General features: G+C 44.1%; 1 protein-coding gene and 1 pseudogene across 8 annotated transcripts in view; one reads left to right on the top strand and one right to left on the bottom strand.

Moving 5' to 3' along the window:
• The window catches only part of NFE2L1 (NFE2 like bZIP transcription factor 1), a 165,477-nt gene that overhangs the window by 69,487 nt on the left and 72,182 nt on the right, over window positions 1-23,808 (top strand). For all 8 annotated transcript variants that reach the window (XM_078645568.1, XM_078645563.1, XM_078645570.1 and 5 more), the window contains exons 3-4: window positions 13,978-14,187; window positions 14,627-14,716. In XM_078645568.1, the coding sequence (XP_078501694.1) occupies window positions 13,978-14,187; window positions 14,627-14,716 (300 nt within the window). The remainder of the gene's footprint in view (window positions 1-13,977; window positions 14,188-14,626; window positions 14,717-23,808) is intronic.
• LOC144756525 (hydroxyacyl-coenzyme A dehydrogenase, mitochondrial pseudogene) lies at window positions 3,022-3,588 on the bottom strand (annotated as a pseudogene).

Here is a 23,808-nt window from a genome sequence, read left to right as displayed (position 1 = left end):
GCAGGAACAGTTCAGCTCCCCACTTTGATAATGGAGAAAAGCAAAGTACACACATTTCACACACCCCTCGATTATGTAATATTTTGTGTGTGTGGGGGGGGGAGGGAGCATTGTCAAAGGCAATAAGTTTTCCCTGTGTCATCAGTTAGCTTTGTAGATTAGTTAGCCATGCTTTGATATTGACCACTGATGCACGTGTGCGTAATGACGTGGACGCCATTCGCTTTATTTTTATTTATTGATCGAAGATGGTGAATGCCACTTGGGTCGGTAAATGAAAACATTTGTTTTCTTTTTTGCACGCATGAGGGAGAGAGAGAGAAACAGAAAGATGGCAGAGAATCATATGATGGAGAAAAACACTGGTCTCAAAAGGATCACCATAGAAGCTCGAAAGCCAGTAACATAAGCGCTGGAGAGAAGCATACAAGGGAGAGACCAACATTGAGCACAGGTGGTGGGGAAAAAAGTACATGAGAGAAGCACAGAGTGAGCAGGGAGCAAGCATTTGTGCGGGTGGGCAGATGAGGGAGAGAGCTGGAAATAACCCATGCTCATGCTTAAGTACGATATACCTGAAGTGCAGAAACGGTGCTGTGTCTAGTAGTTCTTAAAAGTGAGCATTGGAAGGACACTGCAAAGAGGATGGATGAGGAAGGCCGCTGAATAAAAAGCAAGAAAATGAGTGACAGTAAAACCAACTAATGGCGAGCAACGATCAGACTAAAGCCCAGTATTTTCTTTATAGGGCCATAATAGGTCTTTTGCTACCAGACAGTGCACTGTATGGTAGGCGCAATTTGATAAGGAGTTGAAATGTAAAGGGATAAATTTACACTAGAGGTGTAGTAACCTTAGGAGAAACGGCGACTCTTCAGACATACTTTTAGTGTCTGTGAAAGGTGTATGTAGCTGGGAAAGACCTAGCCATACAAGTCATTGTGACATTTGGATCCGATTTGCCCTCGGTTATAGGTGAAGACCTGTCTGAGAAAGCTCCACATTCAGTTGCTGGCCTGTCACCACCCCCTGTTTACCACTTGCTTTTCCAGAAACCCTATTACACTCCAGATCAGGCAGGATTGGAAAGCCTCTATCCTTGTGGTTGTACTGACTTTGCTTTTAGAATCACGACTTCGAAAGCCACACTTCCTCTCATGCCCATCCCCAGTTACACAGGTGTTCATAAAATGGTCTGTTTGATATTTTAATACTTGGTATGCGTGTTTCACTGTGTAGTTCTGTACACAGAATGCTTCTCATTTGTGAAGAGGTAAGGATGCCATGGTTATGTAGGGGCAGTATGAGAGAAAATATAGAGACTGTAGTCAACGTGCAAATGGAATAGGAGGTAAGCAGGAGGAGAGGTTGAAAGAATTGGTGAGGTCTGGTAGTGGTTTGATAGAGAATTCATCATTGCATAACTGCTTTGTGGATGCAGTATGGTTTGGAGGAGAACAGGACAAAGATGCTTGAACTGCTTTAAGGCAGATGTTGATCAGTCAAGTATATTTTCTTTGATACGTAGAATTTATTCTGCTCAGTAAGAATGCATTACGTACGTTGCCAAATGCTGCAGATGGGGGCAAGAGAATGTATGCTGTCACTTCATCTTTAACCACTGTATTTTTCATGTCATCCCAAATGGAATCACAATGGATTTAGTGTCTCCTCCTAGCTGAAATGAATGAAATGAAAACAGATTTGTATAGCGCTACTAAGCCCAAAGGGCGTCAATGCGCCTAACCAAAAAGGAATCTAACTCCAACAGATATGCTCTCATTGTGGGTAGGCCTTGATAAAGCACCAGGTTTTGAGCGCTTTTTTAAAAAGGGACAGGGATGGTTGAGCCTTGATTTCCAGTGGAAGCGAGTTCCAGAGCTTGGGAGCAACGATGGAAAATGCTCTACTGCCCCAACGCACCTTCTTCACACGGGGAACCACCAGCAGGTTCATCTCCGCTGATCTGAGGGTTCTCGTGGGCATATAGCGGGTTAACAGGGCACCTAGAGGGTCCAAAGGACCGTCTGTAAGGGCTCTGTAGGCGAAATGATGCAATCTTGTTTGCTGGTAAAACAGCAAGACGCTTTCTCCCATGTGTTTAAAGATATGGGAGAAGGCTGCCATTTCTCTCTGTTTACTAAGCAATGGTGCATTGAAAATGAATCTGTAGTTGTTGGGGGGGGGGGGGTTGGCGTGGTTCAAGTTATTCTTGTATGTACGATGCTTTGACCTCTGAAGGAAATGTGAATGTGGTTAGAGATTTGATTTGAAGATATTTAGTTGTTGAATGTCATTTGGGATCAAGGATCTGAGGGGGTGCCTGCTGTACCACTTGATCTCACTAGCTCATGGGATTCAATAAATAGTTCCTTGAAGGAGAACCGAAAGGTATGTTTTTCTCCAATGATCCCCACTTTGTGGATTTGCAAAACGTGCTTGGTTTTCCCTTGTAAGTGTACGTGTATTGCTTTAGCATTAGGAATGAAATGATCGGCTACTTGGTTGCAGAAGCTCTGAGATTGAGGAGTTGATATCCAATCTGCATTGCTCAAGTCTGGTAGCATCTTGTGTTGCTCCTTTGTGGCCATTTGGCTCTGTTAATTCTGTTTGAATGGAAGGTCATCTTTTCCTTTGTATGCATGATTTGTACATCCTCGATCAGTTTGTGCCACAGCTTGGAAGTATGCAGAATGGGAATCGGATAGATGCACTGCAAATTTGAAAAATTGTTTTTTAATCGAGGTGCGATGCAAATTTTGGGTCGATTTAAGGTGCTCCGCCAGGTGACGTCGAGTGTCCGACGGCGTCAATAGATACACATGAAACAGTGAAACTAGAGATGCTCTAGCTTCATCCCTTAGCAGGCACACATATGCTTGTCTTTAAAAAAAGACTTCCAATCAATCGGTTTCTGTAATTGTCTTTATAATTCACTTCATTTTTTGACTTGGGTATCACAAAATTTATAATATAGTGTATCCGGGTTCATGATATACAGTTTTCACTTAGGCAATGTCTTTACAACGTATCCAATGCATTTCGGGCATTAACATCATGCCCTTCATCAGGGAATAGACGCTCGTGAAGGCGAACTGCTTCCATCAGATAGGGTACAAGAAGACAATTTACAAGAAATCCAGGGGTATTCTGGCAAGCTACTGGGTGCTTTCCCAACTCTTTCACAAAATCTGTGAGGGAATCTGCTGTTGCCTGGCTTGTCATAGGAGTCCGGACAACCTCCACAAGTTTCATCAACGGAACAGGGTTAAAGAAATGAAGGCCACCAAACCGATCTTGCCTTGTTGTGGCATTTGCAAATTCTGTGATGGGCAAGGAGGAAGTATTGCTTGCAAATATGGTGTGTTCGGGAGCAAACTTGTCCAGCGTCCTGAAGAGCTCGTTCTTCACCGTCAAGTTCTCTACAATTGCTTCAATGACTAGGTCTGTGCTGTGCACTACCGATGCAGGATCTGTGCATGTCGAAAAATTGTTTAAGGTCTTCTGAATAAACTGAGCACCTGCCTCAGGCTTTTCTGCAAATTTCTTCTTCACCAGCTTCTTAAGGCTGTCCTCAATCCCCTTCCTGGAGTACCCAAGTCAAAAAATGAAGTGAATTATAAAGACAATTACAGAAACCGATTGATTGGAAGTCTTTTTTTAAAGACAAGCATATGTGTGCCTGCTAAGGGATGAAGCTAGAGCATCTCTAGTTTCACAGCTTGGAAGTAAACAGAGTGTTTATTAGACATCCGGATGGGGATTCCAGGAAGGTATGGCTATGTTTACATTTGGTACTGTAAGACCTGCATCTGTATGCATGAAATGGGGGGGGCAGATCTACCCTTAAGCCCAGTCTGATGCATGTGTGTTTAAGACCAGGACTTTCTCTGTCTGCATGTTAGGTAATCGTATCCCTCTAAAAGGGAGAAGGGTGTTATGAGGCCAAGCCAGACATCAGACAGGCTTAGCATATGGCATAGCTCTGTCGAAAGGAGCAGGCATCAGTTGGGCTGGTAGAATGACTAACTGCATGTCATGGGGTGGGGTTGTTCGAATTCTGCGGATTTGGTTTTGTTGCGTCAGCTTGCGAACATACAGCTTTTTTGCCTGTCTCCTCCCTGCATTCTACATTTAACACAACTGATGCAAGCGCCTCTAGCGATGAGCAACTGCGAGGTGATTCATTCAGCTGCCCAGGGCGGTTATGCACTTAATCTGTCCCCATTGTCCTAGTCTGTTATTTGCCCTTTGGAATCAAAGGCGTTGGTAACAGGCCGTCTTTGTTTATGTCGAACCGTGCGTTTAGGGCTCACCTAGAGACTGCGTTCTCCGACGATGCAAAACATCCCCGCCCTTATTTCAGTGCCCATAGACTCCTGATGTACAGCCATCAAAACAGTGGTCACATTTGTACTTCAATAAGGGTGACCGCTGTTATTCTTACAGTTGAAATCTGCACCTAGACGCTGTGGCATTTTCTTGGTTTCTCTGGCCACGGGCCGATGTCTTGTGTGGGAATGTTTCGTTTCCCATTGGTGACTGAGGCCCACCAGCAGGGCCGGCCCTAAAACGGTTGGACCGGGACAGCGCCCTGGACGGAAAGAACATTTGGTGTTTGTTGTGGGGGCGGGGGATCGTTGCTGTGTGACGGCAGGAGGTGTGAGGAAGATGAGAGGAGGGAAGGAGGTTAAAGGGGCGCTAACAATTACGTGGAGGTAAATGAAGGGCTGACTGCAAAGGCTGTAAGGGGCCCGGTTGAGACCAAGTGGGATAGGCAGCGGCGACGCCCCTCGGAATATTTGGCCTGGGATCCAGCTCGCCCAAGGCCGGCCCTGCCCACCAGTGCCACAGCGCTTACATTGTATATAACCCAGTTACTACCATTAGGCACTTCACTCTCCTGTGATAGTAAATTCAAGGCGTACACTAGTTTCTGGTAGAGGTTAAGGTTAGCTACCTAGATACAACATGACACAATAAATAAGGGAATAACTGTCGATCCAGTGCATTAGCTTCAGAAAAGGATTACACTTTTATTTACAGGGGTTTGAAAAGGACAAAGTGCTAGAGGATTTTTGGGGCTGAAACTTGGCTTTCTGTACGGTGGCTGTGTGGCTTAAGTTATGATCTGGTGCTGCCAGTGGGTTGAGTGTGAATTATAGGGTTTCATATGTTGATAACGCTGTCTTTGAAGGTTCAGAAAAATGGATAGAAATACCAGCCAAAAATAAGTGTAACAACTATATCTCGGCTTGTTTTTTATTTATTTTTTATTTTTTGCTGCCGAGTTTCTCAAACGCACAAACAATAAGGGTAGCTCACCCAGGTCAAAGCAAATTGATTTCAGAGTGTCCAAAGTCTCGGTGTCTAAATCCAATCACAACCAGGGAGCTGAAAAACAATTAGTCGTAGACTTTGCAATTATTTCTCAGTAACGTTTGTTGCATTTTTTTTTTTTTTTTTTGTGGAGTGTCTGTTTGGGGGAGAGGTGGACTTCAGCACTGCTGCCCTCTCTGGACCACAAGGCTTAAACCGTTCCAACGGGAAACTGAATTTTAGGGTTAAAAAACACAACTGCACGTAATGAAGATTGGCTCAAGCCAGTGGAACGAGAAACCTCCCAGGGTCTAACTGCTGATTTCCTGCCTTCTCGGTCTGGAAGTGACAGCGACGCACACTTCCAAGGGTTGATAATGATCTGAGCGGTGTAGGCTCACATGAGCATGCAGAAAAGCAACTGGAGCACCAGGAACTAGGCTGTTCTTATCTGGGGGCTGTGCTACTTTTGCCAAGCCAGCTACTCCAGTAGGGGTCATGGCTCTTGCAAACGCTTAGAAGAAACTGCATGAAGGATGCCTTAAGCATTCTGTCTTTCGGGCATTTTGGAGATCTTTAATTGTGAGCAAGCTCTTCTCCAGACGGGCAGTAAAGATTTTATATCCCCATGGCTTACAGCACAATGCTAGAGTTCCAGTAATCCAGGCCTGTCCTCACCTTGACGGACGGCAGTCCGTGAGCTACGGTCTTGCTCCTGTGTATGTATCTGCCAACACTGGTATCAAGGCTGTCCCTTGAGCCCACAGAAAATATTGACCCCTCCAAGCTGGTAAAACTGTATATTATCCACCTTTTGGTGCTAGAATGGATAATCTGAGTCAACCAAGGTGTTGCATTGTTTAACAGACATTCTGCCAATCTGGAGCAAGCACATTTGTCCTATTTTTTGGGGATTCTAACACAAGCTATCCAAGGTCAGCTCACTTTAAACCAGTAAACTCTTTTGTTGTTCCAGCCAAACAGAGACCTATAAGAGTGCTTACTACTAGACAACATTTAGCAATAGAAGAAGACGCAATGGGAAGGGGGTTCCTTTCTAGAAGGGCAAACCTACACTCGTGGAGAAGTGTGGCTCACTGGTTAGAGGAGGCAGACCTGGAAGCAGAGGTCAGCCCGGGACCAGGGTTCAATTCCCGGCTCGGCGGGGTCTTGAGTCCTAAAATGTCCATGGACTCGACAATTCTCGCTCCGGTGCCTACTCGATTCACGGGTTCACACTCTGCGACTCTGGGCAATAGCTTGCTTAATCTCCACAACGGCCCCTCGCGGCGGGATGCCTGGCTTTCACCTTGCGGATACCCTGCCAGGGTTCTCTCACAGGGGAATACCAGGACGGGTTCCCTAAGCAAGCGCTTAGAAACCGCTTGGTGATTTGCGCTATATAAATTCCTGTACATTTACATTTACATCTACAACTGTGTAAGCATTTGCCTTCCATTGTTTTCCAACCACTTCCCTCTGGTGTACCTGCCATGAGTTCAGTACTGTTATGGAACGCATCCACTGAGCCATGCGATAGATATTGCTGTTCATCCGCTAAGAACCGGTAATCTCACGCACTGTAAAAATGAACTTTAAAATGTTTTAATTTCTGTTCTGTTAATCTGAAACAAGGAAAACGCTACAAGATGTGAGCATCGCTCTGCAGTGAGGCACAGACTGGGCTGGTTCCAGGAGAAATGGCCGAGCTGCCAGAGACGTAATATATTCCAGTTGCCTCTATGACCTCTTAAGATGCTCAAAGTTCAGGAAAGACGTGGAAGAATATGGCCCTTAGATATTTTACTTCCTGTCAGTCTCACAGGGTACAGTTTAGATTACTTAAATATAAATGTTCTCTTTAGTTAGTACTCAAAACCTGTAGAGGTCTGTATATAGTACTCACAACCTGTATCTTACTGAACATTCCCAATGTTAGTAAATAAGGCAATGGAGATAGGGGGGGAGACTTTTATTTGCACGACTCAACTGGGCAGTGGAGGAAAAACCCAGATTAGCTCCAGATTTTGCAAATAATAATGCACCGCCAATAGCTCATACTATCAGTTATGCAAGACCTAATGCATTGCAAATGCTTGCGTAGTGAGCCAGGAACTGGCATTTTATGTCTCAGTGCAGTACTGCAAGTTGCTCCTAGAAGACCCTAGTGAGTAAGGCACCAGCACTACTTGTCTAGGTGCAGTACCGCAAGCTGCTCCGAGAGGTTCCTAGTGAGCATCATAAACTTTTGGTCACATATGGTACTGCACCCTGCAGAAGATATGGTAAATCCACCCTACCCATAATGCATGCATGCAAGACAGTACCATGAGTACATTCAAGTAGCTATGTCCATATATACAATTAGTAACTTTGAAATGTGACAAAATAACTATTATAGTAATTCCAGACTTGGTTGTACTGACTGACTGACTGACTGACTGAAGTACTTATAAAGTGCTCGAATGCTGCGGCGTTTTGGCGCTATAATGACAAAGAGAGCGGTGAGAGCAGATCTTAATGCAAAGAAAAAAGCCAGGTTTTCAGTGCCTTTCTAAAACATAATTTAGACTTTTGTGAGCGCAGTGCAGGGGGCAGAGAGTTCCATAGCCTGGAAGCTTGGTAGGAAAAAGACCTGCCACCCCATCGCATTCTTCTTATTTTTGGCTGACCTATTCAATCATGATTGGCTGATCTCCGCGTACGCGATGGCACATATCGAGGGAGGAGTTTGGGAAAGTCGTCTGGTCCCATACCGTGCAAGGATTTGTGGACCAGACAGAGGGCCTTAAACTGTATTCTGCACCTGACTGGGAGCCAGTGAAGTTCCTTGATGACTTTGGATGTTGGGTGGCGTTAGGGTAAGTTCAACAGAACCCTGGCTGCGGCATTTTGAATTGCCTGCAGTTTGTTCAGTTGTTTTTCTCCTGTGCCCAAGTAGAGTGAGTTGCAATAATCCACTCGGGACATTACCAGGGCACCCATTACAGTTACTCTATGTGGAGCTGATGAAGGGACATTTATAGAAGTTCTAATATAAATGTGGGATGTACTAACGAGTAAAATAACCACTGCCAACCTAGTTTAGGACTAAGTAAGTGTCTATCTGAAGGTCTTTAAGAAAATAGTGCCTTGAGGCTGTAATTAAAACCTAGGGCGTAACAATACATGTAACATGGTGTCCTCATGGGAGGTTACAAGAAGAGACGAGGCGGTACTAAGGAGGGACTACTAAGCCTAATGATCAATAAAAAGCCACCATTTACAAAGGATAGGAACCGGTTAAAAAGATGGGTGGAAAGTAGGCGGAGCTTTATCCCCATATCCTGAATACAGCATGTCTCGAACAGACAGCTCAAGCGCTGCATAGGCGAGACCTAATAACTATAAGTTGACCAGGTCTTTTTCTTTAGGTACACAAGGGTAGATACAATTATGTGTTTGTATATGGTGTTCACATTCTACTTTTATGTGTGTTTGTGCATGTTCAGATAGACCATGATTCATAAAAGGGAGTCATGCAACACAGCCCCTCCTTCTGCGGTCATACAAACATATGATATTACATTCTATCAATCAATCAATCACACACAAGAATTTGTATAGAGCGCTACTCACCCGTAAGGGTCTCAAGGCGCTATGGGGGGGGCGGGCGCTATTGCTCGAACAGCCAGGTCTTGAGTTGTTTCCTGAAGGAGAGGTGATCCAGGGTCAGCCGTAGGTGAGTGGGGAGGGAGTTCCATGTCTTGGCTGCCAGGTAGGAGAAGGATCTTCCTCTGACGGTGGACTTCCGAATTCGTGGGACGGAGGCGAGGGCGAGGCTGGCGGATCGGAGCTGGCGGGTGGGTGTCTAGAAAGAGAGGCGGCTGTTGAGGTACTTCGGGCCCATGTCGTGGAGAGCCTTGTGTGCGTGGGTGAGGAGTCTGAATGTGATCCTCTTGTTGACGGGGAGCCAGTGCAGGTCTTTTAGGTGGGCTGAGATGTGGCTGCAGCGAGGGATGTCCAGGATGAGTCGTGCTGAGGCGTTCTGAATGCGCTGGAGTCTTTTCTGGAGTTTGGCTGTGGTTCCAGCGTAGAGGGTGTTTCCGTAGTCCAGACTGCTGGTGACGAGGGCCTGGGTGACAGTCTTCCTGGTTTCTGTGGGGATCCATCGGAAGATCTTTCGGAGCATGCGCAGGGTATTGAAGCAGGATGATGAGACTGCGTTCACTTGCTTGGTCATCGTGAGGGAGGAGTCCAGGATGAAGCCCAGGTTGCGTGCGTGGTCCGTTGGTTTGGGTGCGCTGCCCAGGGCAGGGGGCCACCAGGAGTCGTCCCACGCGGAGGGAGATGGTCCCAGGATGAGGACTTCCGTCTTGTCGGAGTTCAGTTTCAGATGGCTGATCTTCATCCATTCTGCGACGTCTCTCATTCCTTCCTGGAGGTTGGCTTTGGCGGTGGTGGGGTCGTTGGGTGAGGGAGAGGATCAGCTGGGTGTCGTCGGCGTAGGAGATGATGTTGAGGTTGTGTCGGCGGGCGATGTCTGCGAGAGGGCTCATGTAGACGTTGAAGAGGGTTGGGCTGAGTGAGGATCCTTGCGGGTCGCCGCATATGACTTCGGTGGCCGCGGATCGGAACGGGGGGAGGAGGACTCTCTGGGTTCTTCCGGCGAGGACTGAGATGATGCACTCCAGGGCTGCTCCTTGGATTCCTGTGTTGCTGAGGCGCTGTATCAGGGTGTGGTGGCAGACGGTGTCGAAGGCTGCTGAGAGGTCCAGGAGGATGAGGGCAGCTGTTTCTCTGTTGTCAAGCAGGGACCTGATGTCGTCGGTGGCTGCGATGAGGGCGGTCTCGGTGCTGCCGGACCGTGAGGGGTCGAGGGATCCGTTGGTCTCGAGGAAGGCGGAGAGTTGTCTGTTGACGGTCTTCTCGATGACTTTGGCTGGAAAGGGGAGGAGAGAGATGGGGGCGGAAGTTCTTCAGGTCCGTGGTGTCCGCGGTGGGTTTCTTGAGGAGGGCGCTCAGCCCGGCATGTTTCCAGCTCTCTGGGAAGGTGGCGGATGCGAAGGAGCTGTTGATGATGTTCCGGAGTTGGGGTGCGATGATGGAGTCGGCTTTGTTGAAGATGTGGTGTGGGCAGGGGTCGGTGGGGGAGCCGGAGTGGATGGTGTTCTACACACCTGCATGTATTATTCCATGGCATTTTTCATCTACATTTGCTTAAAAAAAGGTTTATTTTTAGTGCCACAGCATAAATGTATATGTGCACAGTGGTGTGAAAAAGTAAACCTGTATGGTTTTACTTCTGGGGATATAGCTGGGCTCATCCCAAACTGCAGCAACACACACATTTCACCTTGTTAACAAAACGCCAAATTTCAGTAGCCTATGTGGAAAAAGTGAACCTTGTAATTCAGTAACTTGTGTGACTCCCTTTAGGAATAACTTTTTCAGTAAAGGTTTCCTATGATTTTGTCTCATTGTCTGGAAGGAATTGAACCTGCCTAAGCTTGCTGAGGGTTGAGGGTTCTCTATAGGTCCCGCCACAGAATCTCTCAAGGAACTGACGTCTGGCTGTTCTAAAATCCTGATGCTATTCTAGCTCTGTAACCAGTCTTTGATAGTAGGGCAATTTGTCCTGTTTCACTCTTTACCTCCAGTTACGTTTTTGATTTTGGATGGCTCACATGTTGGCTAGTCCCCTTTCTGCTGCTGCTGCAGCAGGTCCACTTAATCACCGCTCCACCAGCTTGCTTGTCAGTTGGTGTGAGGTTCTTATGTTGATAGTTAGTGTTTGGTTGTCATTACAGCCAAATATTTTCACTTTGGTCTTATCTGCCCCAAAGACATTTTAACAAAACTCTTTTGCTTCACTCAAGTGCTGTTTTGCAAATGTAAGCTATGAAGTAATGTTTTATTGGAGATTAGTTTTTCTCAAAGAGACCCTTCAACGAAATATGTACTTGACTTGTCTTTTTCTAACCGTACAACCATAACCTCGAATGTTTTTCTGTTGAGAGGTGTAGGAAATTAGGTTGTTAGTAGTAAGGGGTGGAGCCTGTGCTTAACCCTGTGGTAGCTTGGCATAAATAAGTTCGGCTTAATTTAGAGGCGACGTGTAAAGTATTTATGTAGCACTAAACCAGTAATAAAGTGAAAACGCAACCCAAGAAAAATTCCAAACCAAGTTAGGGAAATAGAGTTCATTTTAATAAATAAAATGACAAAAATGCAATATCTGACTGGACTGGACTAGGGGAAAGTCGCAAGTTCAGGCTGACCGTGAATATCAAACAACAACCGGATCTTCATGCTACAGCAGTGATTCCCGACCAGCTCCATGCCCCTTCTCATGCGAACTGCACCTTTCACGCTGGCCTTGAGAATTCAACTATTCCGTGGGGCTGACCTAGTCCCTGTATCAGACCCGGGGTCGGCCCGAACTTGTGACTGTCCCCATGTCCAGTGTGGTCAGATAACTGCGAGTGGCGCGTTGTGCTTCTAATGTCTATTTAGACTCATAACTCTGGTTTTACTGATTGCATTTGTTATTTTGTTGTCATTTTAGTTATTAAAATGTACTATTCTTCTAAAGTAATTTGCGATTTTTCTTGTTTTTTTTCCTTCATTTTATTGCTATTTGAGTGAAATACTTTACACGTTTACTCTGTTACTCCTGACTTCTTTGTGCCAAGATACCAGAGGTTCTTCCACCCATCTCAGCTAATAATCTAATTACCTACAAGAGGTTGTAGGTCCGTATATTCTGGCTTTGGGTTTTCTTTGTGAATCCCTAGCAGCATCAGACGATCTGGTCATGGGGTGCATTAGCTGAGAAAATTGACAATTGGGTAGATTAACGCTGTTTTGAACTTCTTCATTTCTAGATCTTCTTTCCCAGTTTGGAATGAATGACTTCATGTTTGGTAATGGCTTTATAACCCTTCCCAGACCAATGATTTTGGCCATCAACGCTAACTTAAATATTCCAAATCAATTTGACAACATTTCTAATTTTATGTAAAGGCAGTAGAGGGTCCTCGCGACCAAAAATATGTTGCTGCTAAACAAGCACATGATTAATTACCTTAAGTGATACGGAAGACTTCTCAACATTAGTGGATTTTATTTTAGCGTTGTTTAATTAATAAATACCAAATTAAATTTAAGTGATTTGTTACACAATCTTAGCTTTATCTATTATTATGACTTGTGAGGTCTCCATGATATCAGATATACATTAATATGCAAAATCATGGTCTCTAAATACTACACTTTCATTTTACGTGTGTGTGGTGAAGGGGTCTGGTGGCTTTGTGGACTAATGTGTCACTTTAGGGGCCTGTGTTCTACCTCATGGTCACAGGTTCAAATCCCAGTGAGTCCACTCAGCCTTTCAGCCTTCTGAGGTTGATAAAATGAGTACCATTGAGTTGGGAAACAATAAATGTTATTCAGCGCCAAGATACCCTTGGGTGAACATGCGCTTTACAAATAAATGTTCTATATATGCAAAATATATATATATATATATATATATATATATATATATATATATATATATATATATATATATATATATATATATTGGATATTTTCTTCTATATTTTATGCTCCACTTTGTAATATTCTTTGGTATTTGTGGATCTGTTAGTACCCTCTTGTAAAAATTTTGCTCAGACTACCTAAAATGTAATTAAAAAAAAAAAATCCATGAATATTACGTAGCTAAAGCATGTTTTCTCTTCATGTTAAAAGGAATGACAGATCCAACATAGTTTTAAAGGTGAAGCTCCGTGATTGGCCAGTCATTTAAATTGTTCTCATTGTGGTACATACAGTGAGTAAAGGCTGTGAAAGTAGAGGGAAGGTGGATGAATCTGGAAAATTTGTGTATCCTCTTCATACATTTGGTACATTTCACTTGTGTACGGTAGATGTCATTTTCCCACATCTTGTCCCCATTTGTCTCTCTTGTTTGGTCTTTTCTCTCTCTCTCTTCTGTACTCCTTCATTTAGTTGACGTTATTTTTAGGACTTTTATTCTCATTCTAAATTATTTTACTCTTTTTCCTGAAGTTATTTGAAACTCCCCTTTATTGAGAGCAGTCCTAATACACTATTGCAACCATGTCGCAAACAATTTACAATTTATTTTCTTTTATCTTTTGCTGATGTTGATAAATGTACATATTTTCAGTCACTGTCGGCATCCGCAAACTAGAACACTCTTCAGGTACACCTGTCTGTAGTGCAAGTTTAGTTTCTTGGACAAACTGGTGGCATCGCGCATCACATACATGCTAATAGAGCATCCTGGCTCCGATTATGTTAACAATAACATGGCTTGGAACTGCTAAGTCTTGTTAGTGTTTTTGTTTTTTTTAAACCTAGAGCTAACTCTGCCGAGTTTGGGCGGAGGAGGATGCAGCCATTGCAAATTTCTTAAAAGAACGTGGCTCTGTTAATGCATGCCGTTTATGATTTTTAGCCTGACGTCCAGACTGCTCTTAGGGGAGGGATGAAGTTTTTAATATTCGTTGTGTGGGTTCCGTGGTATTGATGGGCTTGACGTGTGCAAATTGCTTACTGCTTTTGGAGCGTAGCTCACTTGGGTTGCCAGTGTTGCTAACATTTTCTTCTCTTTTACCATCCTACCTGATCCCCTTCCAACTTCAGGACCTGGATCTAATTGACATATTATGGAGGCAGGACATCGACCTTGGAGCTGGGCGAGAGATTTTTGATTACAGCAACAGACCAAAGGAAAGTGATGTGGAGAAATTAGCACATGAAGAGATTGATGCTGGTCGCAGATTAGAAGAGGATGAAGTCCGATGCTCTAGGTCAGCTGTGGATGGAGAGACTGGAGAAACCCTCCCGGTACAGGTAAGAGCCTACACTTTCTCGTCAGTTTTGCCACTTGGAAACTTTTTATGGACTTGCTCGTTATAATAGTGCATTGGAATGAGTGACCTAACAAATGAAGTGAGTGCATCCGGTAGTTGGCTATGGCATGTTACAAAGGGGTATCGATTGCAAAAATGGTTCTGCATGAACTACGGGACCGTGGAAGGCTGCTTACAAGCACATCAGAGTAACCTTTGCTTAAATTGTTAAAATCTATTGGTGGCATGGTCCTATACGGAATCCTGTCAGGATGTATGGATATCCAATGTTGATTGTGTTGTTAGTTTCCTGGAAGGTACGGGAAAGCGGGCAACTGGAGAGCATATAAGATGTGATTTAAGGGTCTGAACGGTGATAGAGTATGTAGAGTCTTGGTAGCTTCTTGCTGAGGTTTCATCTGTTTTTTTTCATTCTTCAGGTGTCCACCTTGGCGGACCAGACAAGCCTGTCTCTAGAGGAATGCCTACGGCTTCTTGAGGCCACATTCCCCTTTGGAGAGAACTCTGAAGTGAGTGGGTACATTTAGGAATATAAAGCAATTTTTCTCTATTACTAAACTCCTACTAAACCGAAAGCTGTATGAAATTCATATAATTTGCTTTTACGTAATAGCACAAACTTTCAGAAAACATCTGCTTACTTTTATGACATGCAGACCTGCATCTAGAGCTATTTTTAGAGCAAAATGCATCCTCGTGTACATTTTAAATGAGAGGATGCTATTGGAACGAACGCCAGTTCTATAAACGGCTGCTGCTTGCATGCTTGTCAGTCATGTTCCTGTGCTCTTGCTAAATGTTGCCGCAAACTCTGCATAATTAGAAGATGTTGAGTAAGAATGTAATTTTACAGAACAAGAATAACACATTACATTCGTATTGGAAACTTCACCTGGGCCTAATAACCCAAGGAACAGACTGAGTGTCCCCAAATTTGCAGGCACCCCATTCCTTTAAAGAGTTAAGGGAATACAATACAATATGTCTTAGAGAGGACAGATTTGATGGTCTTTGGGGATGTGGAAGGTTACTGTCAACAGTTATGCCGTGCTTGACTGGGTTTTGGGTTCATGCCTATATCTTGCCTTTTAATCCTTAACTGCTTACAGTCGTGCTATGTAGTGGAAGGATCAGAAGCTGCGTCTCAAAGCTGTTCATAAGGAACACCCCAATGCTCTGTATCTCTCACAAAGGAACATGTATACACCGCTCCCAAAATAATAAATGGGTATCCGCACCGCCATTTTTTTCCCTTCCTTCTATGGATCGTTGACATCTAGAACCTGATTTAATTTAATTTTGCATTTTGTGCTGTGGGGCCTGTCTTTCCCTTTTCAGGGAATTCTTTCAGCAGCTTTAACAAATTTTTTTTTTAATGTATTTATATCATTTTGCATAGAATAATAACAATACAGATTCATACATCGTGATGACAAGCCATTACATAGCATATAGACTGGATTCATAGGCATTTAATATCAGCATTAAGTCCAAAGTCAAAAGATAGCTTTATTCGATTTTACATATTAAAAATCATAAAAGCATTACAAAAAGCAATAAAAACAGATTACAATCTGTTCCAGAATTAATTAGCATGCGAAGGTACAGAACGATGTTAAAACGGTAGGTGAATGTTATTTAAATTAAGGATCAGTTCATAGATTTCCTGCATCTAATCACAATTTTCAAGAAAGTTGACACAGAAAACATGGTCATTTCATCTTCCAGCAACATAAGTTTCAAAAGGACCGGTCTGCACTGTCTCAATCCCCACTTTTTTAGCAAATGGATTAAATATTTATTTCTTGCAAGCGAGTAAAACTTACAGAACAAGACACAATGAATAGTAGATTTCTTTGAAATATCATCGCATGGGCACGGTGGTAGATCTTTTAACCATAATTTAGTTTCTGGAAACGATACCAGTCTAAAGTAGCTGTCCCCTCTAAAACGCGTTAACAGCATTTTAGAGAAACTGCTCTGTACCAGAATTAAATATTTTTGTAAACCACTCCCGTGCAACATTAATTGATTCTGTATTACAGAGCCCTTTGTCCCTTCCATGTGCCATCGTTTTAACTCTAATAGTTCCAAGCATTGTTCTTTCAGTTTTTTTCTAGAAATAGAATTTAGAGTACTCGGAGAAGAGAAGTATTCAGGGTGTCCGAGTTCACCTAAAAAGGACTTTACATAGGAAAACCATTTAATGTTTTGTCCCTCCTGAAGCTCCAAACAGTCCTGTATGATCTCTATTAAGGGCGGTTTCTTCCGTGTTCCAAACTTTATGCCAAAGTAAAACCGGGCTTATTTTAATTAAATCGGACACATAGGACAGCCCGAGTTCTTTGTAAATGTAAATTGATACTTGTATAGCGCACTACTCACCCGCAAGGGTCTCAAGGCGATTGTACGAATACCGCTGTGGAACCCATCCTGGCTTTCCCTGTGAGGTTTCCACTCCTGGGTACCCCCAAGGTGGAGGCCAGGCATCCTTAGCGTTGTGGGGGCCGTTGTGGAGATTAAGCAAGCTATTGCCCAGAGTTGCAGAGTGGGACTCCATGATTGGAATAGGCACCAAGGCGAGAATTATCAGGTCCGTGGAATTTTGGAGCCCAAGACCCGCCGAGGCGGGGAATTGAACCCTGGTCCCGGGCTAGATCTCTGCATCAGGGTCTGCCGCTCTAACCATTGAGCCACACTTCTCACTGTGACACTTCTCTCTTTGTGGCATACATAAATTGATGCTGAAGGTGGGAGTGCCAGCAAAAATCGTAGAAACGAATTTTCGCAAATTTGAATATCTCTGATGTTAGTAATCCCCCATATCCCTGCACCATAAGTTACTGTAGACACATATTTCGACTTATAGATGTCGAGGAGAATATGTATAGGACGGGCCCCTAATTTAGTAGCAAATTTCTTTACAGCTCCAATAGCGCGAGAAAATGCTAGTTTCCTCGCTTCTGCTGCCGACACCCATGTTCCCTTTTTATTAAAAACTATTCCTAAATAGGAAAAAACTTCTGTTGACTCTATCTTAGACTTTTCTAAAAAAAGTGTTGCAAAAGACATATCTTTTAGATGTACAACACATATTAAAAGTTTTAGCAATATTTATTTTTAGTCCTCTCTCTCCCATATAATCCGCAAAGGTAGAAAGTGCTCTCTGGAGACCCACCTGAGTTCTTGACATGATTACCGCGCCATCGGCGTATAAAAGAAGTGGTATTGGGGCACCTTTACTTTGGGGGAAATCCATTTTATCCATAAGTAGTTGGGCAGCCACTCTGTTTATGTATAAATTAAATAAAAAGGGTGCTAGAATGCAACCCTGTCGCACTCCTTTCCTTATAGGAAAAACAGATGTGCATTCGCCCCTGTTCCCAAAACATACTTTGGCCCCGGCTCCCCTATATAGTTCTTTAATGTAATTCAACAAGGTAGTTTCAATGCCAAGCTGCGCCAAAGTGTCCCATAAAATCTCGTGACTAAGGCAGTCAAAGGCCGAACTCAGGTCGACGAATGACCAGAACAGATTGCCCTTTTTTGCAACAACGTATTTCCCTACGAGAATGGCCAAATTTAGACCCTGCTCGACAGTTCCTAAGCCCGCCTTGAAACCGTACTGGAATTTAGAGAGAATTTCTACTTCATCTGCCCATGCTTGCAGCCTATTCAATATTGCTCGTCCTGCCACTTTCATGAGTGAGTCTAAAAGCGAAATCGGACGATAACACTTTGGATCGTTTCGATCCCCCTTTTTGAAAATGGGGACCACTACCGCCTCTTGCCATGTATCAATAAAACCTGTATTGTTACTACTATTGCGGACATTAGTCAAGAGTGGTGCCCATAGATCCATGTCAGATTTATAAATATCTACGGGCACCCCATCTGGGCCAGCCGCTTTTCCTGCAGCGCTTTTCGTTATAGCCAGCTCAATTTCAGGTAAGGTGAAATTGATGGTCAAGGGGAATAAACTTTGTATTCTAGCCATTTCCCTCTTCTGAGGATTATTATAGGGAAGTTCCACTCTAGCATCCTTCTTATATAAGTTTGTAAAATGGTCTACCCACGTTGCCTCATCAATGGCCACCTCCAAAGTATCTGTATTTCTTTCAATAAAGAAGGGGGCATTCACCGCCTTCCAAAAGCCCACCGTGTCCTCAAGATGCATGCTTGGTGTAGTGTCCTCCAAGCCTCCTCTTTTAATTCGGTTTTCCTAATTTTAATTGCGGTATGATATCTTGCTCTGGCCATTCTGATTTCAACAACATTTTTTGGATCTTTCTTAAGGGTAGATTTTAGAGCTGCGTAAGCTTTAATGCAGGCTCTATCAAACTATCCCTCCCCCTCGATTTTTAAGCCCTTTTTAGATGGTTTGGTTAGTGCCTTATGAATTGCTTCAGAAATCTTCTGAAAAGCTGCCACTATTTGGGCGCTTCCAGTATTCTCTGTAAGACAAATCATAAATTCATCAAGGTGTTCTTTTATTAAGTTTGCCATAAATTTCGTGGACTCAACCTTATTCCACTTTATGTTGTACCCATTCTGCCTAGCTAAAGCTATTCCATATTTCTAAAGGGTTTCCACAACATTGCCAGACTTATTACTATTCTGGGCATAGCCAATAGAGAGGCAGATAGGGTAATGGTCACTCAATACAGACTCCCCTCTATAACAACCTAGTACATAACCAGAATGACTATTTGAAATCAAGGCAAAGTCGATCACTGTGGTGCAACCCCTGCCCATAAAAGTTGGTAGAAAGGGGACCTGCGGGTTACATAATTCATTTCCAAACCCCAAGCTCAATGAATGGATCAAGGAATTAAAAGCACTCCCCGCACTTGAGTGTTCAAAGTGAGTGCAGGGATCACCTTTCAGATTTAGAATCCCACAAACTCCTTGATTACTTTGGGTACTTAGATGGCAATTTAAGTCCCCCCAACAACACTACACACACGTCCTCCTGTAGGTTTTCGAGCAGTTGTTGCACGCTTTGCACAAGATCTGCCAGTGTCTTATTTGTATCCTCCCTGGGGATATTGTTATACAAATTAATCAAAATGATAGTTTGTTTTCCACCCAGGGATAAGACCAATATTTGATAATAGTCTGATGTTAAGGCGCTCTTTTTAACCGTGATATTTACAGTATTAGCTATATAAGTACATAAGCCCCCCGCGTTGCTGCCCCTTTTTGAAAGCTTGGCCGGTGTAAAAAGGGTACGAAAGCCATTTAAATGGGTCTCCTCCCTGTCCCAACATTCTTGAAAGCAGATAATAATAAATTGTTCTATATAAGGGACACAGCCTAGCACCTTTAATTTGCTCGATAGACCCGCTATGTTCCATGAAAGAGAAGTAATGGAGTCATTATCATCCTTCTTCTTTATGAGGGCAACTTGGTTATTTGAGACCGGGGGGGGGTAGCTAATGTTGGTATTTCAGTTTCCATAAGATCTATGGGACTCCCCTGATCCTGACCATCGGATTTTAGGCTAGGCAAATGATTTGGGTGGATCTTCCTTGAGCAAAATCTCCTCAAGCTTGTAGTTCCCTCAAGTGTTGATACATTCTCACTCACCAATTTCGTTACTATGTTGTTATTTAGGGGGTGTGTTCTGTTTGATAGATTTAAATAATGATCTTTCATATTGCCCCCCTTGAGTCCTGTAGATTTCTTTTTAGGGCTCTGATGTCAATCCACCATTTCTAGGGAACTATAACGATTATCTAGATAAACACCTCTCCACCTAGCCTCCTGTCTTTGGCTGTGGTCTGGCACCCATTCCCCTATTATGCCGTGTCACAGTTGTCCATTCATCCTCATAGGTCAATGGGGTATTACGTGTATAGAAGTATGCTAATGGTCGAACCTCTATGGGTGACTGCACACCGGGGTAGCTCCTGCTAGTCCAATTACATATGTACTCTACTGTACGTGTATCATTAAAACTGACCAATATGCAATCTCCAGGAGTTGTTTTGGTAGTTGTACCCACCCACGGAGCTCTGCGCACCATTAATATTCTACTTGTAATGTGAGGTGGGAGGGGTCGATTTGTGTTTAACCAATGGGACACCTTATTTTTCAAAGCCGCAAAGGATTCCTCCTTGGGAGTTCTTAGCTCTGGTACTCCTGTTAATATAACCACGTAGGGGCTCGCTTCGGGGGGTAGATTTACAGTGGGCTTTCTCAGCGATACACTAAACTTTGAGTCCCCTCTGAGTAAGCTGTCTAGATTTTCCCGTGTTTTTTGAACCCCCTCTGTGCATTTACCTCCAACAGGCGATTTGACCAAAGGGATCGGTACTGCTAAGTTAGTAACAGTCTGATTCATCGTTTGGGCAAGAGTCTATTTGTTACTGGGCTTTTGTGCCACCGGATTAGTTGTTTTCATTATTGCACATTGTGGTGCCTTTTATTCTTTGATCGGTCCTGTCCAGTCCTTCCAGTTTACTTCTAAAATGGAGAGTTGTTTTTCAATCCTTTTAAGCCTATTTACCAGCGGAGCAATAGCGGTATTAAACAGAGCCCCGATTTTTACCAACAATGTATCCGCAATCTCATCTCCTGTTTCCATGATTTCTGTCCTCACCATAGGTGCTAATGTTTCGGGCTGTATAGCCAGTGTGTGCGAAATATCCAGATCCACAGTATTTTTCTGCCTTTGGGGTGTTATTATATTTCTCATGCCCTTAGCTACTTTTGCTTTTCTCCCTCCCCCTATAGTTGTATTTGCCCTTTTTCTTTTTGGTTTTGCTCCCTCCTTCCTCTCTCGTAGTTGCATCTTTACTATTTCTGGGTCCTCCCTCCCAGTAATATCTATGTTTTCCTCTGTTGATTGAGACAAATTTAGGTCAGTAATAGATTGAATATCAGACTGATCTATTGGAGTGGGGGAACAGTATACCTGTGCTTGTTACTATGATGTTACCTCTATGTGGGTTTTCAGGTGTACGGGCGTTAGCGAGATTGCCAATGGATGATCTTTTTGCCATGGCTAAATCTTGTGAAACCCTGCGTTCCATCAGTGTAATTCCCTGATCTATCACGGAGTTTGCCCTTGTAATAAAATTATCAAGTGTTCCAGTTAAGAGGGATCCTCCTGCCACATTTTTATTCCTAGCGCCACGTGTAGACATTGCAAAGGGTCTATTACAACCAAAACTCACTAAGCAATAAGTAAATAGCACAAGTTCCACGAGGCAACGAACCAAGAGAGTGAGCCCAGTCCAGTCTCTTTCGGGCTCAAACGAGCTACAACTGGCCCGCCCTTGGCCCGGGCTAGTCCCGTGCGCGTCCCGCGATGCGCACAGGTAGCTTGATTAAGTAGGTCGAGTAAAGGGCCAATCGGGGGAAGAGGCACCAGCTGATAGCAAACAGAGGATGCTGGTCCTCGCAGTACCCCACGCCCGTGTCCGCGCTGCAGCAGTCCAAGGAGCAGTTCCACACCTCCGGGAAGTAGCACGAGTGAGTCCCAGCAGAGGTCAAGGGTCAGCAGAGCAAAAGCTATCCGCGAACGGCTCCTGCGAAGCGGGGGCCGTGAGGCGTTTTTGTAGAGCCGGCAGGCAATCAGGGGAAGAGGCACCAGCTGATAGCGAACAGAGGGTGCTGGTCCTCGCAGTCCCCAGCGCCCGTGTCCGCGCTGCAGCAGTCCAAGGAGCAGTTCCACACCTCCGGGAAGTAGCACGAGTGAGTCCCAGCAGAGGTCAAGGGTCAGCAGAGCAAAAGCTATCCGCGAACGGCACCCCAGCATTAAGTTAATCTTCAACATTTGGAGTCCCATTCAGCCATATCTCGGAGAGGGCTGTACTGCACCTAGGAGGAAGTCCCAGGTATCCGATCAATGAAATCACAAAGTGCTCACATATAGCAAAGCCGTAATCGCATCCACAGTTGGCATGTCCCTTCCACCCCATTGCATAACACAGAAGTGAAGCAGAAAACAATCTACAGCAATTAGGTACTGAATCCCTGTCAGGATTATGCTTGTTGACTACGATATCAGGACGAAACATTTAAGTCCTCAGTGCCCAGTTCACCTTGCATTGCAGGCTCAACAGAGTCATTCCTGTCATTGCTTAGTAAATATGTCTGCAAAGGTCCCCAAATATCCTTTGGCCGAGAAGCCATCAGTAACAACTCTGCATATATAGAAGCTTGTTCTTGACAGTATATGATATCTTGTAACCATTCTTTAAATTTTGGAGCCCTCCCCGTCCCCATCTACAAGCCACCCTACGTTTTGCCAATAATCGAGCAATGTCTAAAAATGTCCTACTTTGTTTGGGTATGTGTGCTGTATATCCCAGTAGCATCATTAGAGGGTCCTTTTCCAGTGTAATGCCCAACATTTGTTCCAAAGCCTCATGTATCTGTGTCTAGTACTCACAGATAACTGGACATTCCCACGCCAGGTGAAGGAAGCCTGCCCCATCCCGCTGACACCTGTTACATCTGTCATCGTCCGAGAGATGAAATCGATATTTTTTGGCAGGAGTGTAATTTAATGTATAACCTTAAATCTACAACTAGAGGACACATTTTCTGTGACGCTACAACAATATTGCCATTGCTCGTCCGATATCATTTGGGCCAATTCTTCAGTCCAATGAGTATGGGCTGAGCTGTTGACACCTGCCCTTCTTGCCCTTATTGTACGGTACAATCCCAATACTAGGTGTTTCCCGTCGGGGGAGCTAAGAATGAGATGCAAGGGATCATGGCTCACAAGGAAAGTCCGGAAGGAACGCCCTCATTCCCTGTCATAATCGGACATATAAAAAAATCTCTAATGGTGTGGAGTGGGTATCCTGAAAGAATTGTTCCAGTGATCGAAACTTTCCATCACAAAACAAATCCCCCCACGTATCGATCTGCAGACGCTTACACATAGCGCGAAAGCCCATTTCCTGTAGGAGGGCAATTTCTAGGTGGTAAGTGAGCGGGAGTCGTGGCGGATATTAAAGATGTATTCCCAGAAGACGTGCAATGCGCCTCCAGGCATCTATCGTGCAGGTAACTGTAGTGAAGGGCGTATCAACAGCAGTGAGAGCCCATGTCACTGAGGGGGATAGGCCAAGCCACCCAGTCTTCGACAGCTATCTGGGGCATGTATGGCATAGGCGCCATCCAATGATAAGCATAGTGCGCCTAGGTGCTAAGATAATAAAGCTCAATCAGGGATATCAAAGCCCCCTTTATCATAGGGCTGTATAAGAACTGCCCATTTTAGTCTAGGCTGCCTACCACCCCAAACTAATCTGATCAATTCAGCGCGTAACGTCTTAAAAAAAAAAAAGCACCAGGGTAATATGGAATATTGAGAAATCAATATAAAAATTGGGCGAGCACCACCATCTTCACAAGAGATGCTCATCCTGCCAATGACAGCGGCAAAGATATCCACCGGGTAATCTTAGTCGCCAGCTTCGTTATTGCAGTGCCATAATTCAATTGGAGCGTGATGCCTCCCTATCCAGAGATATCTGTACACCTAAGTAGTGCAGATCTGAGTCACACCATTCTATAGGATAGTCTAAGGGGAATTTAGAAACCGCAGGCGAAAGCGGGAAAACTGAGATTTTCCCTA

This window comes from Lissotriton helveticus, chromosome 5_1, assembly GCF_964261635.1.
Source record: "Lissotriton helveticus chromosome 5_1, aLisHel1.1, whole genome shotgun sequence".
Taxonomy (NCBI): Eukaryota; Metazoa; Chordata; class Amphibia; order Caudata; family Salamandridae; genus Lissotriton; species Lissotriton helveticus.
The sequence above is the reverse complement of the archived record's forward strand: the minus strand, read 5'-3'. Positions and strand labels throughout refer to the sequence as shown.